At 39.7% G+C, this 15807-nt stretch overlaps 1 protein-coding gene across 1 annotated transcript in view; it reads left to right on the plus strand.

Annotated features, from left to right (window-relative positions):
* LOC110983076 (RING finger protein 44-like) overlaps positions 1-15807 on the plus strand; it is a 66192-nt gene that overhangs the window by 6597 nt on the left and 43788 nt on the right. Inside the window, exon 3 of the mRNA XM_087144645.1 lies at positions 6814-6902. Within this exon, the coding sequence (XP_087000771.1) occupies positions 6814-6902 (89 nt within the window). The remainder of the gene's footprint in view (positions 1-6813; positions 6903-15807) is intronic.

Genomic DNA, 15807 nt, shown 5'->3' on the forward strand with positions numbered 1-15807 from the left:
AATGGCTTACAGCTGCTAACTAGTGGCTTTCATAGGCACATGCTACGTACTTCCAGCTACATGTACCTGTATGGCTACATGTACATCCCATTTGGACATGGCCTTTTTAAAAAAATGGTCACATGGTTTAGTGTATTTAGAAATGTGGGAGAGCCTGTTCCCCGATCTCAATCACTGAATGCCATTGAAAGAAGTGCTGTGTTTTTTCCACCTGGTTTTGAGAAAAGTACAAGCAACCCTGACACTTATCAGTCAGGCTAAGGTGGAAATCTTCAATAGTACAAAGAACCATTCTTGCCGATGACTTCACATCGTCAGTGCAGGTTTTGGGAGTTGGGTTTTGTTACTCATTAGGATTTGTGAAGCATCCTGTGACAGTATGAGGCAGATGCAATGCCAGCTTTGATCACCAGGTGACATGGCAGCCATACGGGAGGTGACTTGACCAAACAATTCTGTGTGACTGCATAGTTGGGCTTTTGTTGTTATAGTGGCAACCTAGAAAATAAAAAAACAGGGAGGACATCTGCAATTTATAATCGCTCGTTAGATATTTTTTTGCTTAAACTACCGGTAACCAACAGATTTTTGTTAACAGACGAACAGACTACATTGTGCCACATGCATACTGTAGTCCACTACAGATGCACCTTTCAGACATTGAAGAAGGATCCGCCAAAGTTAGCACGGGTTATTGGGAGTACCACACCGGTACGTACAACATCAGTGGATTATCAAGGAATTGAAAAGTGTAGTAACTTAATGCAGAGGAACTTGGAGTTGACCAAGGAAAGCAATGTACATGTACATGTAGATTTTAGGCAGTGCATCCTGCTAATGGTTGAAAACTGGTGGACTAGAAGTTTGGTTTCCTTTTCTTGAGGGAGGGGTGTTCAATATCAGTTTGCATACATTTGTTCTCGTGGTGCTTTTGTGTACGTACCAGTACATGTACTACTGTACTGTATGTAGAAAACAAGATTTTTTGTATCTTCTGCTACAAGTTCTTAAAGTTGTTTCATGCTTGGCGCGAGAGTGAACATGAACTTCAGATTGAGACAGATGATCATATATTTGCACTGGGAATTCACAAAAGTAGATATTTTAACCCAGGCAGATTTCGCTACAGATATCTTGTGATGTCAAATTTTCTTCACTTTCACATTTGCCTGAAGTATTAACCAGCTTTTAGTCAGTTGATGAATATTTGCTTATTTCCACTAAAACAATCAAACATGCACTGTTTGGTGGAACCAAACATAACCAGTATACACAGAATGTCATATTTCACAATACACAATAATCCACAAAATATTTGTATCAGTTCAATCGGTTTAAATTTGAAAAAAAAAAAAAAAAAAAGTCGCCTCTGAATATCCACAATTTCTCACGGCTTGCCTTTGTTCAGTCTCCCCCATCCTCATGCTTTAGAAATAGGAAGCAGAAGTGGGCTTAGTGTCCTGGTTGTGTTTGCCATTCATAGTATTACTTTCAAAACAGCGTTGTTTATGAAAACCCTTGACACTCAGGTTTTGTTTAAGTCTGAGAGCAATATGCAAAATCAGCAGCTGCCCGACTAAACAGAAACTACCTGTCATGCCTCACAACCTCCCCCCCACCCAACCGAAGTAAAGACAAAGCGTTGGTTTTGCCACAAATTTTATCCACACATTAGTACACTGTGTAAATGAAGGGATGCTGTAGCCAAATCGGTTAAAAGTTCCTTTCATGTCTCAGTGTGGACAATGACGCCAAAACAAGAACGAATTGCAGGGCTCAAGTGAAGGAAGTATCACTTTCAGCATTCATTCGATAAAATTATCCAGTGAAAGCAAACTCCAATCCAAAAAATAACTAAATTAAAAAAAAACACCAGAAAACCTGGAATTAAAAGGAAAGTTCACCTGAAACCAATATTGAATATGAAATCAATTTTGGAAGCATTCTCCTCCTCACCAGGAAACATATCAGTTGGGTAATGTCATGGTAATATTGTGGTTTCTTCATGACTCATTCAACTGTATACTGGCATTCATCCCTCGTGTTTTTCCATCTAGTAGTTTAGTTTGTGTCTTTTTTTCCTCCGTCGTTGGTACTAAAGAAGCGGATGAACCGGGAACAACACATGTGCCAGCCACCACGACCTCCCGCATTAATTCAAGAACAAATTTTGCGTGTCAAGGCGGAGTGCTTGTTTGTGTTTGAGTGGTTTTTTTATTTTTTTTTTTTCCCCCTTCTCTGTGTCCACCAACAATAAGGTGAACCATCCGCACACAAGTGGGGCTGGCGCGTGTGCTATCATATGGATTGCGGGGCTTCGATTGGGCCTGTGCTGTGTTTGTACAGGGACCGTCAGGTGGTGTATGGGAGAGGAATGGAAAGGGGGGGGAGGCGGAAGGTAACAGCCGTGAAGCGAATGGACATCAAATATCCAATTGCTTAAAAATTGGGCGTCAAATGGTGTCGAATAGAAAGTGCAGAGTGTCCTTCGTTACTTCATTCCTGTATCAGGGCGTGTCTACATCAGCCTTTTTTGGCCTTTCCTTTCATTAATTTTTTTACACCGCACATGTACATGTATTGTGGTGGTGCTTTTTTAATATTCTATTCAAGCATGGCTGTGTTTTAGCAGTGTATGCACAAATAAATTGTTTAATACTTGGATTCAAGTATTTTTTTAATTAAAATTAAGACTAAATAATTAACAGTGCTTACCGAGATTACATGTACCGGTAGTTGCCCAAAGGGAAAAGTACCAAAATATATGGTACCTAAACCATTACAATACAAAAGCCTACATGTAGTATTATGCTATTACTGCTGTGAATGAAATGCACCTTAGTCCGTTGTACACCACAAACTCTACAGTCTGTCAGTATACCGTTATAATTTTATGTACATGTACGTACATTTCACTTGAGACAAATAATTGAATCTCGTCTGTCTGATTGTGGAGGTCTCGGAACAAGATGATTATTTTTCTCAAATATGAAAGTACATATACTTGTGTATGTACTTCTTCTGTACAAGTCAAAATGTTACCCGTTTGTACTTTATCATACATGTACAGTATAATGTATTCATGTACATGTACTGTATGTAGACATGTACATTGTAATTTCATGCAGGTGACAATGAGCGTATAAATTCATACTAGTAAATGGAACATGTATTTTGTATACACTTTGTCGAGGCTATGAAAAGTTCAGTTTTAAACATGCATGTTTTATACATGTACTGGTACATGTATGGATCGGCAATTCAAGTTGGCTTGAAGACAATGAAACCACTGTCTAGCCCTATCAGTCCCAAAGCCTCCGAGTTTGATAGATTTTACATACACCCTAGGGAGTTAAGGTTACGTGCATTCCCTGCACGTACCGTACATGTAGCCTACTGGTATGTGTACTTACATGTACAATGCACACGTACATGTTCATGTAGTCTTTGTATGTAGTTTTTGTTTAAGATAAATACATTTTCCTTATGGGCTACAGAAATTCAGCCCAACTTGGTAACTATGGTAAGGTATACTTTTTTTTTTAGTTCTGTTTTTTTCATTAGCTATATTTTGTAGTTTTCTTGGATGAGAATTAACATTCATGCATTGTATCCCTGTGAATTCATTCCATGAAATCAGTTGTCGTATACAATTTACATGCAATCACAAACAGTAATGACCAATCAATGTAGGGTTAAAACTGTAAAAATATATTTTACTGGAGTGATTTAATTCCCTGAGGTCAACTCTGAACAGTGAGGGGTTTTTTTTGGGGGGGGAAGGGGAGCAAGCACTGATATGATAATTTCTGCCCCTTTCACTGAGTGACCTGTCCTGTTCCTGACAGCCAGAGCGGAAATTGTTGCAGGGGAGGTCAGTTGTTCAGTCAGACCATGGAGCTACAAACCCAGTCAGGCCTGGCATGCATTGTGGTCAGAGTTGCATGCAGATGTACATCTGTACAAGCACCAGTATCCATGCCATTGTACATGTACATTCCATCTACAGTGCTGCATTATACTGGTAGTAAGCTGTGTGGGTCTGTGCAATTGTGGACCGGGTTGACTGCATTGTATGTGTTACATGCACTGCATTGATACTGTGTTGAGGCAGTGGTGTGGTTGGGTGTTTATGTCCCTATCATAGACCCATGAACATGAATGTTATCGGGGTCGCGGACTTTCTTCACATAGACCAAACGAAGGTTTGAACCCTGAGGAGCGGCTAGGGATTTAATCTGATTGAAACCTCACATAACCAGCAGTACATGTACCGGTACATACATGTACATACATTTTTCGTCTCATTTGAGTAGCGAACAAGTACAGTACATGTGTATCTGATGTGGCTTCATCCTTTTGTTTTGAAAAAATGTCGTCATATTCTGTTATGAAGTCATCCAGAAGCAAAAAAGATTCACACAGTTCCCCTAAATACTTAACATGTACATGTACCATTAGTAAACCAGAATTTACCAGCCACAATGCATGGAACACATGTACAAGTGTATGTGTACATGTACGTCTGAAAAACCACTCAGGAATTGACATACATGTTCATGTAGACATATACCCATACACATGTGTAAATACATGTACATGCTTTTAACTGTGTACATGGACAAGTATTAATTTCCTGAGCCATGCATGAACACATGTACAAATGTAGGCCTACATGTACATACATTTTTGTGTATTTGTTTTAAGTACAGTTGTTTATATAGTAGAGAAAATTACTCATAGACTGGCTTATTATGTTGCAAAGTTTTCGGAAGGGTGGATTGGAATTGTTCACAAATTGTATTGTATGAGTAACTGCTCTGAATGAAGTCCCTACCATAGAACAGAGGTAAGCATTGTAAGCTTACAGATATTTTTAATTAATTCTTACTCCCTGTAGACCCTTGAAAATAAATGGAATCTTGTTGGATTCATCAGCATGGCTAGTGTTATTGCCAGAAGAAATACTGGTATGGAAAGTGTACTTTACCATGATGTCCAGTTGTTGTAGCAGAAAGCTTTCCTTGGCTAGCCAGTGGCTGAGTTTATTTTTCACTTTAAACTGAACATTTACAAATGTACATGTACTGTACTTTCTTTTAATAGCTACCTTTGTTTGAGGCATACCATGTACATGTATGTACATCTCTGAAAACAAATTTAAAAATTAAGGAATAATGAAAACAACACGTCTGCAGTTCAACTAGGTAAATAGAAAGCTGAGATTCTCATTCATAAATACTTGTACTTTTTATTGGAGAAAACAGCAGAAGTCAACAATTATAACCGTCCCCTCCAAGGATTTGGTTTATCGTATTCACCCCTCTAGCCATTTGTCTTGCACCCACTCAAAAAATTTCTGTAATTATGCACCTGATGTATGCTTCAAGTGAAATTTTTACTCCCTGAAATGTGAACTCGTTTGTTGTGTTGTGCATATATCTGTATGGCAGTGATGACTGTTGTGTTTCTGAGGGTTAGAGACCACAAAATAGAAGTCAAAATCCTTCATAAAACTGGGAAAAGTTTTGAAAACCAGTCAGTACCTTTATCATAAAAACACCCACAAGAGGCTCCTAACTGATATGAATATATGTAAACTGCTACTGATGTATAGTGTACATGTATACATAAATTCTCAAGAAAGGTTTGTGATTTTAAAAGTCATAAACTCTGTTCCATGAAAATGGTTGATGGTCAAAGTACATACAGTACTCGTATATTGTATATGTACAGTGTATTTGCACTGTACATGTATGCATTTACAGACATTCATTTTGAAAACCTTTCTCCCCAGGACTGTGCTACTACATGTACATTTGTCATTGTCCCTTTGCCTTCCATTGGTGCCTGTACGTACTACACATGTGCATATTGAGACATGTCTAGATGGAAGCCTGCCAACTGTTCCTTTGCAAATGGCCACAACGAAATGAATTTTAAATCGAATCAATATTTTCCAGCCAGTGTGGTTTGATTTGATTCAAACCCGTATGGCTCTGTGCTTTCGGGGTGCAGACACACAGAGAGTATACTTTGGAAGAATTGGTGTTAATATGTACAAGTAATTGTACTGGTATACCGTACTATTGGAACATCCCCTGTACCTCAGACATTTGTTATTTTTCTTCGGAGCTCTTACGCAAAAATTTATTAAACCTCCACCTGGTTAAAATTCTAACATAAAATCTTGTTGGATTGAATGTGGGTAAGGGTCAACAGCATTACTGGTCATTGGGATGCAGAATGAGGCTTCATATATAACAGGGCAAGTCAGGTTTAGCAGTGTTTTGTGGGTCACCTGAAACATACCGGGCATGCAACTTTTCCTTGGATCAGCTGATTTCTTTGTTTTTTTTTAACATTGCACTCATGCTATTGAAAATTGAAACACTTGTCTTATAAACATTGGAATTACCTGTTTTTTGGTCAAATGTCCAAATTGCATGCCTGATATTTAATTCCCATTTCGTGGTCCAAGCTGAACAGGTAAAGATAACAAGCTATTTTTTTCGCCCAATGGTGATTGATTAAAATCAGAAAAGCTACATTCAGTTTCATGCCGGCCTTTGTTCATGTATGCAGAATGTTTAATGGAGAACCAAGTGTGTAGCATTCAGGCGAGGCCAAAAATAAACCACCATTATGGAAAGGCTGCAAGAACTTTATGTTCGTACATTTTTGTGTCTAAAACAACGTCCTGGACAGAAATTCATACTGCTATTTCCAGACACAAAAATCGATCTTCTGATATTATGGTCAGTAAAGATTTTGTTTTTTCCTTTGTCTCCCTTGCCATTCCAATATGCTCAGAGTCTACAGAGAGCAGTGTCCAGCAAATGCAGCAACACCCCCCTGCCTGCAACCAAGAGAATCAGCCCCACGAGCGTAGCGGAAGAAAGGTAAGGCCGAAGAGATTTCATTAAGCCTTTTGCGAGTTAAATTTGAATAAAATCTGGTACACCAAGTTGTTTAGATTCACATGAACGTAATTTAAATTCTCCATACTAAAGACACTGTTGCTGTAAATGGTGATTCAGGGAAAGCTTTTGCTTAGTTGTACACTGTTTCCAATGGATAAGAAGGGCACAAAGGAGCCAGCCCATTCTAGAGATGGTGATGGCTGTGCAGAAGCTTGCCCCAAATCATGAGGTACATGTAGAGCAAAAGTGTCCTTAGTTTGGGAAATTCAAATTGTTATGTTTATAGGCAATCAGATAACTCAGTGTCCCAGATTTTAGTAACATCTAAAATGCAAATGGCTTATTGCACTGTTTTCTTTCAAGTTTTCACAAGTCTTGAGAGTGCAGGTAAGCCCTCAAAGCCTTTGCTTGCAAGCAAGCTTGTTACAGGTCACCCAGTCTCAAGTCGGTCCACAAAGTATTTAGATGATCTACGACAGAGGGTTATCATTTGTGGTTGTGCGATTTCCCATAGCCTGTGATCAGCTGTTTGATCTGACTTCTGATCAGGCTTGTCACTGGACTACCATTCTGTTTTCTTTTATCCTTTAACTGAGATTAGGATGTACTTGTATCATAACAGTGCTTGACCATCCAGAGGCATTCTTTATTCCTCATAAGTTTAGTTGTTAGCAGTTCGGCAAAGTATTTATTCGTGTCCTTGAGCAAGGTACTTTATTGCAGTCGTTTCTGTATGTACCTGTACTTGCACTTTTTTAGGTTCTCCACTGTCGAGGATGTGGTTGTGAACTGCATTATGTGTGATGGTAAACTACATGTACTGTATAGTAAATTTTTGTTGGGTTGGGGGAGAGGAAAAGGAAGCCGGCGTGTCTGTAATTAATGATTAAAAATATCCTCGTTAAGTTTTTTTTTTTTTGACGGGGGGACTGTCCTTCCCTGTCCTCTCAGTCCATGACACAGCAACATACCATCTGCAGCAGGCGGCCTCAATTGGCAGTTGATGGAGAAGGGCAAATCCTCTCCCCCTCCCCCATCACTCAGCTTCCTGATGGCGAGACCACAATGAAAGGCCATTGTGCATTGCAGGGTGCCAGCATGATCACGCAAAGGGTTAAAGGGCCGTCTCGTCAACTTCTCCTCTTGGGGGGGGGGTGAAGGACCTTGGTTCTTGATGGGCTCAGGAAAATCCACCGTTATGCATATTTCAAGACACTTACTGTACGCTGTAGAGATTGTACCGGTAATCTGAGGTTTCTGCACCCTCTTCAGAAGCATAATGTCTACAATAATATATGGTACAAAGGGCTACAGTGTGAAAACTTTAGCTTACATGTACATGTACAATGTACATGTAGTACCGTACATTTATGTAGACAGTCTACAGTGTATGAACTTGTATGTACCGGAGCTACCGTGGGTGCTTACTTACTGCAGACAACAGAAAAACAGTTTTTCCAATGTTGTCGCCACTGTACGTGATTTTCATTTAAATCTTTATGATGCCATGTAGGAATATAAAGGATACGGGTACAGTGTGCACATTGTACAGGTTCATTCATGTTGACCTTGTGGTGCTCTGCACACCCGATGCATGCCGTACTTGTATATGTACAGGTTGAGTATTGCGCAGTCGCAGCACAGTATGCAAAATAGTTTTTCCCACCAACACAAATGTGGGTGTAAATTGTACATAGTAGCCTCTTTCAAATTGATGCATGGCAGCCACGGCATTACATTGTAATGTCTGTTTCTAGCGGAGGGATAGGCACTGAGATTTTTGTTGAAGATGCCCGTTTCCTTGTTCTGTTTCAAGTGAGGTCCATGGTTGTGTCAGATGAAACTTTCAGGCCCCAGCGACGGACTACCTTAGCTTTTTTTCTTTTCTTTTTTTCTCAGTCGCTATATATTTAGTGTGCCTGTTGAAACCACTCTCAGTCATGTTCTGTACAATACGGTTTAAAGGTTCTGCCGGTTTACCATATATTTTTAGCTCCTCGTGTGTCATTGGCGTGCCTTGTGGCTGTCACTTGCAGCTGAGAATATCTTTCAGCGAGAAACCACAGACTACGCAGTCCAGACATTTTTTTCAGTAGTCTCTGTTTGGTGTGCAGATAAAGCCATCGGTTATTTCATTGCAAATGCTGCTAAATGTCGGAATTGACCTTTCATTCTGGTTGTGTAAAGAATTGTTTTTGAGCTCGTGCTGTTGGTTTCTTTTGTTGTAAACTCCAGATATCTACAAGATGGCGTCTTTGAACTTCTCACCAAAACTGTTTTGTTTCCCACTTATCATCCATTTGTAGAGGTTTCTACATGCACATGTACATGTATACTAGTACACGTGTGTGTATGTTTGTGTCTGTGTTCAGTTCATTGTGGTCCAGTGCTTAGAATGCCAATTGTGTGATTCATCACTGCAAAATTTATGTTCTGGTGGCAAATTTGCTTCACGTCTGCATAAAGTTTACCAGTACCCGAATTTATACCAGTATATGTTTGTACATGTAATCTTCCGTTAATTAGGATTGGGGTATGAAAACTATAATTGTGCATACAGGTGCATCAATGAGGTAAGAATCACCCAATGGTTTGCCAGTCTGCATTACTGTACAGTGTGCTTGTCGTTGTATATGAGAAGAAGCCTTGTTCCAGCTAGTCAGCTTTTTCCTTTTTGCCTTGAATGGACGAAAATTTCCTGCCCTGTCTGCTTCCCATCCAGGAGTGTATGAATGGACCTGCTGTGTGCTTGCATCACCAGTGTTGTCCAGGAGCTTCTTGTGGCCACGGGGGGAAGGAAAAGTTTTCCTTCTGCCGTGCTGTAGCTAAAGGCACAAGCAAAGACATTCACAGTGTGTAGCTCAAGGATGACTCCTTTGTGCAGCAGTGAAGAGAATCTAAATGTCCCACCCAACGAAAACAAGAATGCATGTGTAGCACTTTCAACAAAAGCTAAAGTATCCAGAGTTGAGAAAGTGCAACCTTGTCAAAGATGTTTATTAACTCTACCAGTAACTGCCCCCAATCTGTCATGCTCCAACAGCAGGTTTCATGAGGTTTGGTACATGTACCTACCTGATGAACTTGTTGAATTTTGTTAGACTTTGTATCAAAGGTCCTTGGCGATGGTGTTGGATTTTGTGTGAGTTGAAGCACACAGGAGTCATTGTGTGCAGTGTCTAGTTTGGTACTGGTACAAGTTTGGTACTGTTCAGTGCAAGTCATCCTATAGTCTACATTGACCCATCCATACAAGCTCCGACTAGCTCATTATGTTGGAGTTTATCAGGTTCGGTACAGTGACCTGCATGTACAAGTACGTAGACAAGTACATAATCTCACAAAATCCAACAGAAACATGTATATCATATCTGTTGGATTTTGTGAGGTTCAGTATGCTTTTGAGTGCAAGAGCCTAGGGGGTTTTTAATAGATTTCCATACGGGTGTAAAAAAGAACTGTTCCATCCACTCCTGCATTAATGTATTACTTTTCATAGATCTACCACATTGCAACATGATTTGCATGGTAGTTCACTTGTTTTGTCTATCGAATGTGGCTCGTTTCTTTTGAGGACAATGACCTGCAGGATTTCTGGGTGTATGGGTGACCAACCATGCGTGAACCAATTCTTGTGACATGTAAAATTAGTTGTCTCTTAGTCGTTGGTAATTTGTAATGTAGAGGCCCTTTCCATTTTGCAGTTTCCAAGCATGTGTATCTGTCAGTACTCACTGAAGGTTTTTTTTTTTTTACATTTGTTTTGGAAAAGGTTGGTGGATGGATTAGTGTGAGCAAGATTAAAATTCATTTTTCACGTTCAAAAAAGGAAGAATAATAAATTACCAGCAAACGTAGTCAACATTGGCCCCGTTGTTTTCTAGTTGTAATCCTGTTTTATAGTCCATGTAACTTGACCAGCGCAGTTGTTTTTGATTTCTGGTTGGCAGTGGAAGGATTTCACTTCCCCCTTTTTTCCTCAAGAGTTCCTTGTTGTATTAAAAGAACTATTACCGCGTACGAGCTGCAGGGGGTCTGTTGGTCATACGTGTGCATGTGTACTTTGTCAGAAAAGATCTGAGTCACGTTATCGCAATGATGTACATGTACCGGTAAACAGCCTGCGGAAAATGGAATGGAGCAAACAGTTGACATAATCCCCTTCCCCTGTCCCCCCCCCCAAAAAAAATTGAAACCAGACACAATTTACCCGGTAGAAGTGGTGCAACTCCCACTTTTTCCCCCCAAGTTTACGTGTACAATGTACATGTGGCTTGTTTCTAACAGAAGAAGACAGATCACTTGGATTTGGTACCAGGCAGTGAGTAAGACTAGCAGTGACTGTGCACCACACCATCTTCTGCATATTTCACTCACGACATCACGCTGACTATCATGCAGCAAAGCCAGTTACGCCCATCCTGGCTGGCTTTTGCGCGGTGCTAAGTACATGCATTTCTCCTACACATGACTCCCTCCTTCCCCGAAACGAGAAAATCCATCCTGAGTTGGAACTCTACTAGTGCATGCAGCAGTTGTCTTGTACCGATACATGTTAGGCTTGATGGCATTGATAAACTTGTGTTAGTGTTCACTTACATGTACAGTGTACATGTACATTGTACACATGTACATGTACAGTGCATGGGCAAGACTTACCGGTATTGTTCATTGTTGGACAACAAGTGCTATAAGCTTATATCTTCATAAAAGGAAATTTTATATGGTAAATGTACATGTGGGTAATTCCCGAAATTAGGGGTCCATTTTTTTTTCGTGTCCCTGTCACATCTGACATACAATTTTGTAAGTTCCGAACACATTTTCTAATTTCCAAGAGTGATGAATTAATGCAAATTACCTGCCAAACAAATACTAATAGTTTGAAATTGATTCCGGTGAAGTACCCATGTCAAATAACAAAGGTCAGATGTAACAGGGATACAGAAATGTCACACTTTTGGACCCCTTATTTCTGGAGTTACCCACACACAAATGTACCTATCCTTTTTCTTTTTTCCTACATGTACATGTACATGTACCAGTCGTCTAAGTAACACACAAGCAGCCATGCTTGAGCAGAAAATTGCACAATTTACAAGCATATACCGGTATATGTAAATTAATTCAGATTCAAAACAAAGACCCTTTCACCATGGATACTACTGTACATCGGACATGAACCAGGACCTACTTGTTTGCTTGTATTTGTGGCTTGATAGGGAGTGTATTGTGAAGGGGAACTTTTGTCCCAAAAAATGGGTGTCGAGTTGCAAGTGACTCTTGGAGGGCCTCCCCAAATGTCTCCCCCCTCCCAGGCACACTTATGAGAGAAACAATGTGTGGTTTCACCAACTTGGTCACCATGGTCACAAGACAGGAGGTGTTTATGCATGGCGTGTTCTTCATAATACAGACCAACATGCAACTCCGCATGTCATTTTTCAAAACTTCTAAAAGAGTGACTTTGTTCATGTAAAATACAAAGTAGCACCTTCAGGTTTATAAAAATGATTATTTGGGAATAATTAAGCATACTGTATACATTTGGTGGATGTTTGGTTGGCTACCAGTTCAAATTAAATGGAGTTGAATTCATTTAAAGTTTTATGTCAAAGTATTTGCACCAGAAGACTTGCTTTCAAAACTTCTGTCAACAATAAGGAAAATTAAATATAATTTTCAACTGATGTATTTTAAACCACCTACATGTAAGAAATATCTATTTAAACATATAAGCCATGAAAAAAAGCACAAAAAAAAGTTTGGCTGTCTTCATTCTCTTACCGTTTATAATCACTCTCACTATACCAGCATATCTGTCAGGTCTTATACCTTTCAACCACCAAAAAAAAATCTTTAAGTTTGGTTGCATCAAAAATGTACAATGAGTACAATGTGTTCGTTGCGAACGTCACATTTGACAGAATTTTGATGTCGTTCGAGAATTTGACAAAAATGCATGAAGTTCGAGAATGCTAAAAACGCTGTCACATGTAGTGCTTGAAAATTCCATGTGCGATGTTAATTTTGCCGCATATTTTGGAGATATCCCCACTGAAAATTAAATCAAAATTAACAACTTTGTACATTAGATTTTCATCATGAATCGTAGTTTCTGTCTCGGATGTCATTTTTGTGCGAACGTCATTCAGGTTGACAGATTTTCTTTTGAGAAACCTTGGTACGAAGAGACAAATCCCGAAGCGTCACCATTCTGTGGAGGGGCTCATGAATATCAAATGAAAAACAGGGCGCACTATCTGGGTTGATGCCAAGGGTCAAGCAGCCCACGATGCAGCAACACGTTTCTCTAGTGTCACCACGCGATATTGACGGAAGCCACAAAATCGCCACAATTGGTATTTTAATTTTGGACTGTGGTTTTCGGAAATGTACTTGAAGAAAATGTGATCGGTCCAGTCGTAAAAGGATGATGGTTTGGGGGTGCTTTTTGCACTTTTTTAAAGCTTGCATTGTACATCGATTTTGATTTTACTTGCTGATTTTTTGCAGTCAATTTTTTTGACAGAATTGAATGACGTTTGCGACTGCCGACTTTGGGACCTAATTATTTTTATGAGAGGTATTTTTTAATTTTGTGATTATGGTTTTAATATGTGTAAATATTATCAACTTTCAGCGCATATAAATATGTGTAAAATAACCATGGGGATTTCAACAGGTTGTTCGTGTCCGTCAAAAATGCTGATGTTCGAGACTTTAATTAATCAACCCGATTCAGTTGAAAGATGGGCACAGTCATCATTGTTCTCGATACCAGACATGACTTCCTTAATTTCATCAGGCATTGGGATTTAATTCACTGCTGTCCACTTCAGGAAAAATGAACCTCCAAAATTGAACATTATCTAATGGTCCATATTTTGAGGAAACTGCCTTATAGATAGTTTTGGGAGCATGTTGGTCAGTGTAGGACACAGTACTTTATAGGACTGCACAAAAATCCCCCCCCCCAAAAAAAATGACACAAAACACCAAGACTGATCAGAGACAAAAGCCTGAAAATAAACACAGTCACTCCAAAGTTAAAAGCTGTATCCACACATGGCAAAATGTTCATGAATTCTATGCTGGATTCAGAATTTGCTTATTTCTACACTGAGAAATAGCGGTATGGTTTATGGTATCAAGTGTACCCTGTAGCCTCCACTCCAGTCAATGTTTTCTGCAGGTACCGGTACTAGCACACGCAGTGTATGTTGGCATCTATGGTACACTCATAAACCGTACACGTAGACGCATAGCATTACAATGTGAACCTACTGAACATACAATGCCATACATTAATAACTCATGCAGCACTCAGGAGGGTGTTTGAACCACGGAAACTGTTTGGGCCAACATTGCATATTGTGATGTACATATGTATGTACATGTACATGTATATATCTGGTAATGGGTACTCGTACACGTATGTGTTCATCAACACAACATGTCCTAACCAGGCATACATGTACATACATGTGTACATTTGTACACTGATTCTTACACTTAATGCGGCTGTATACTGGTATGTTCATGTACATTGTGTGTTCCTACATCATTGTTTTTTCAGCATGTACATATATACAATTGTATCACACACACCGTGCATGAGCAGTGTTTTATTACATGGGACATGTCGTTACATCTACATGTACATGTTTGTGTAAATTTTTCAGGCTTGGCTCTCTCTTTTGGCCCACACCGAGGTAAATCAGATACATTCTACCGTATTTCAACTTGTTCATGCTGTGTACCGGTACATGTACATGTACTTGTGACTCCAATGCATCCTGTTTCAAGAGTGGACTGGTTCAGTGGAGTATTATGCAAATATTGGCCTATTTATCATTGTTTATTTTAGGTAGTCAAGATTATTGCATTAGGAGTGAACAAGATGTATGATGTACTGGTTGGTCTACAGGTACTGCTATACATTTACATGTAGCAGTTCCCAAGGTGGTTCATCCACCCATGAAGCCATAAACAATACCGCATGAGTTCTAATTCCTCCATGATGTGCCTCCATCTTTTCAGTTGGCCTAGCTACATGTACAATGATGTTTACATGTGCATACATGTATCAAAAGGTGACAGTTCTATCTTTGAAATGCATGCAAGTTGACCCCTAGGTACCAGTACATTTGCAGTGCTGCACATGTAATCCAGGCAATGGTCTACCAGGCATGAGTATTTGGCCTGTGTGTGGATTCTCACATGCGTACCTGGTAAATACATGTAGCAGAAGTACTGTGTAGTAGTTAGCAATTGACAGGTGACGGTGAACAGACCACTGAGAATTGGGCTCTTGATTTCAAATATTGTATGAGGTACATGTAAAGTGTGATGTGCAGTCATGCTGGTTTATCTCAGACCATTGCGTGGAACTTCATTGGTTCCCTAGAGGAACATAATTTGTGTGGGGGGTGGACAGTAACTGTTAGTCTCGGCCCAAGACGTTGGTGATGGTTGCATTTGTTTGCACGACTGCTTTTTGTTTCCTATCTCACACCATGCTCATACTGACATCTTGGGAATCTTGCATAAATGAGGGTGAAGCTATGTACATGTACAGAAGACCATTTATGTGAACATTATGCTGCATCTGAATCTGTTGTCTAGAGCTTTATGTTCCCGGTAGGTCTACATGTAGTCTTCATTCCATTGGAAACACATACAGATGTGCAGACAGTGGACCTGGCTGTAGCTCTGGATGCCTGTTTTGGATGCAACCTGAATATCTTTGAACAAATCGGAGCTTCCCAGTGAAAACTGGTAGTCATGTTTGTGCATTTCTAATAAGTGTGCCTGATCACCACCCTCCACAGTTGAATTCTGCATGCAGCATGTATGTCAAGAACTGCCTTTCGACTGACAA

The sequence above is a fragment of the Acanthaster planci genome, linkage group LG13, assembly GCF_054643075.1.
Source record: "Acanthaster planci isolate LZ-2023a linkage group LG13, COTS_SCS, whole genome shotgun sequence".
Classification (NCBI taxonomy): domain Eukaryota; kingdom Metazoa; phylum Echinodermata; class Asteroidea; order Valvatida; family Acanthasteridae; genus Acanthaster; species Acanthaster planci.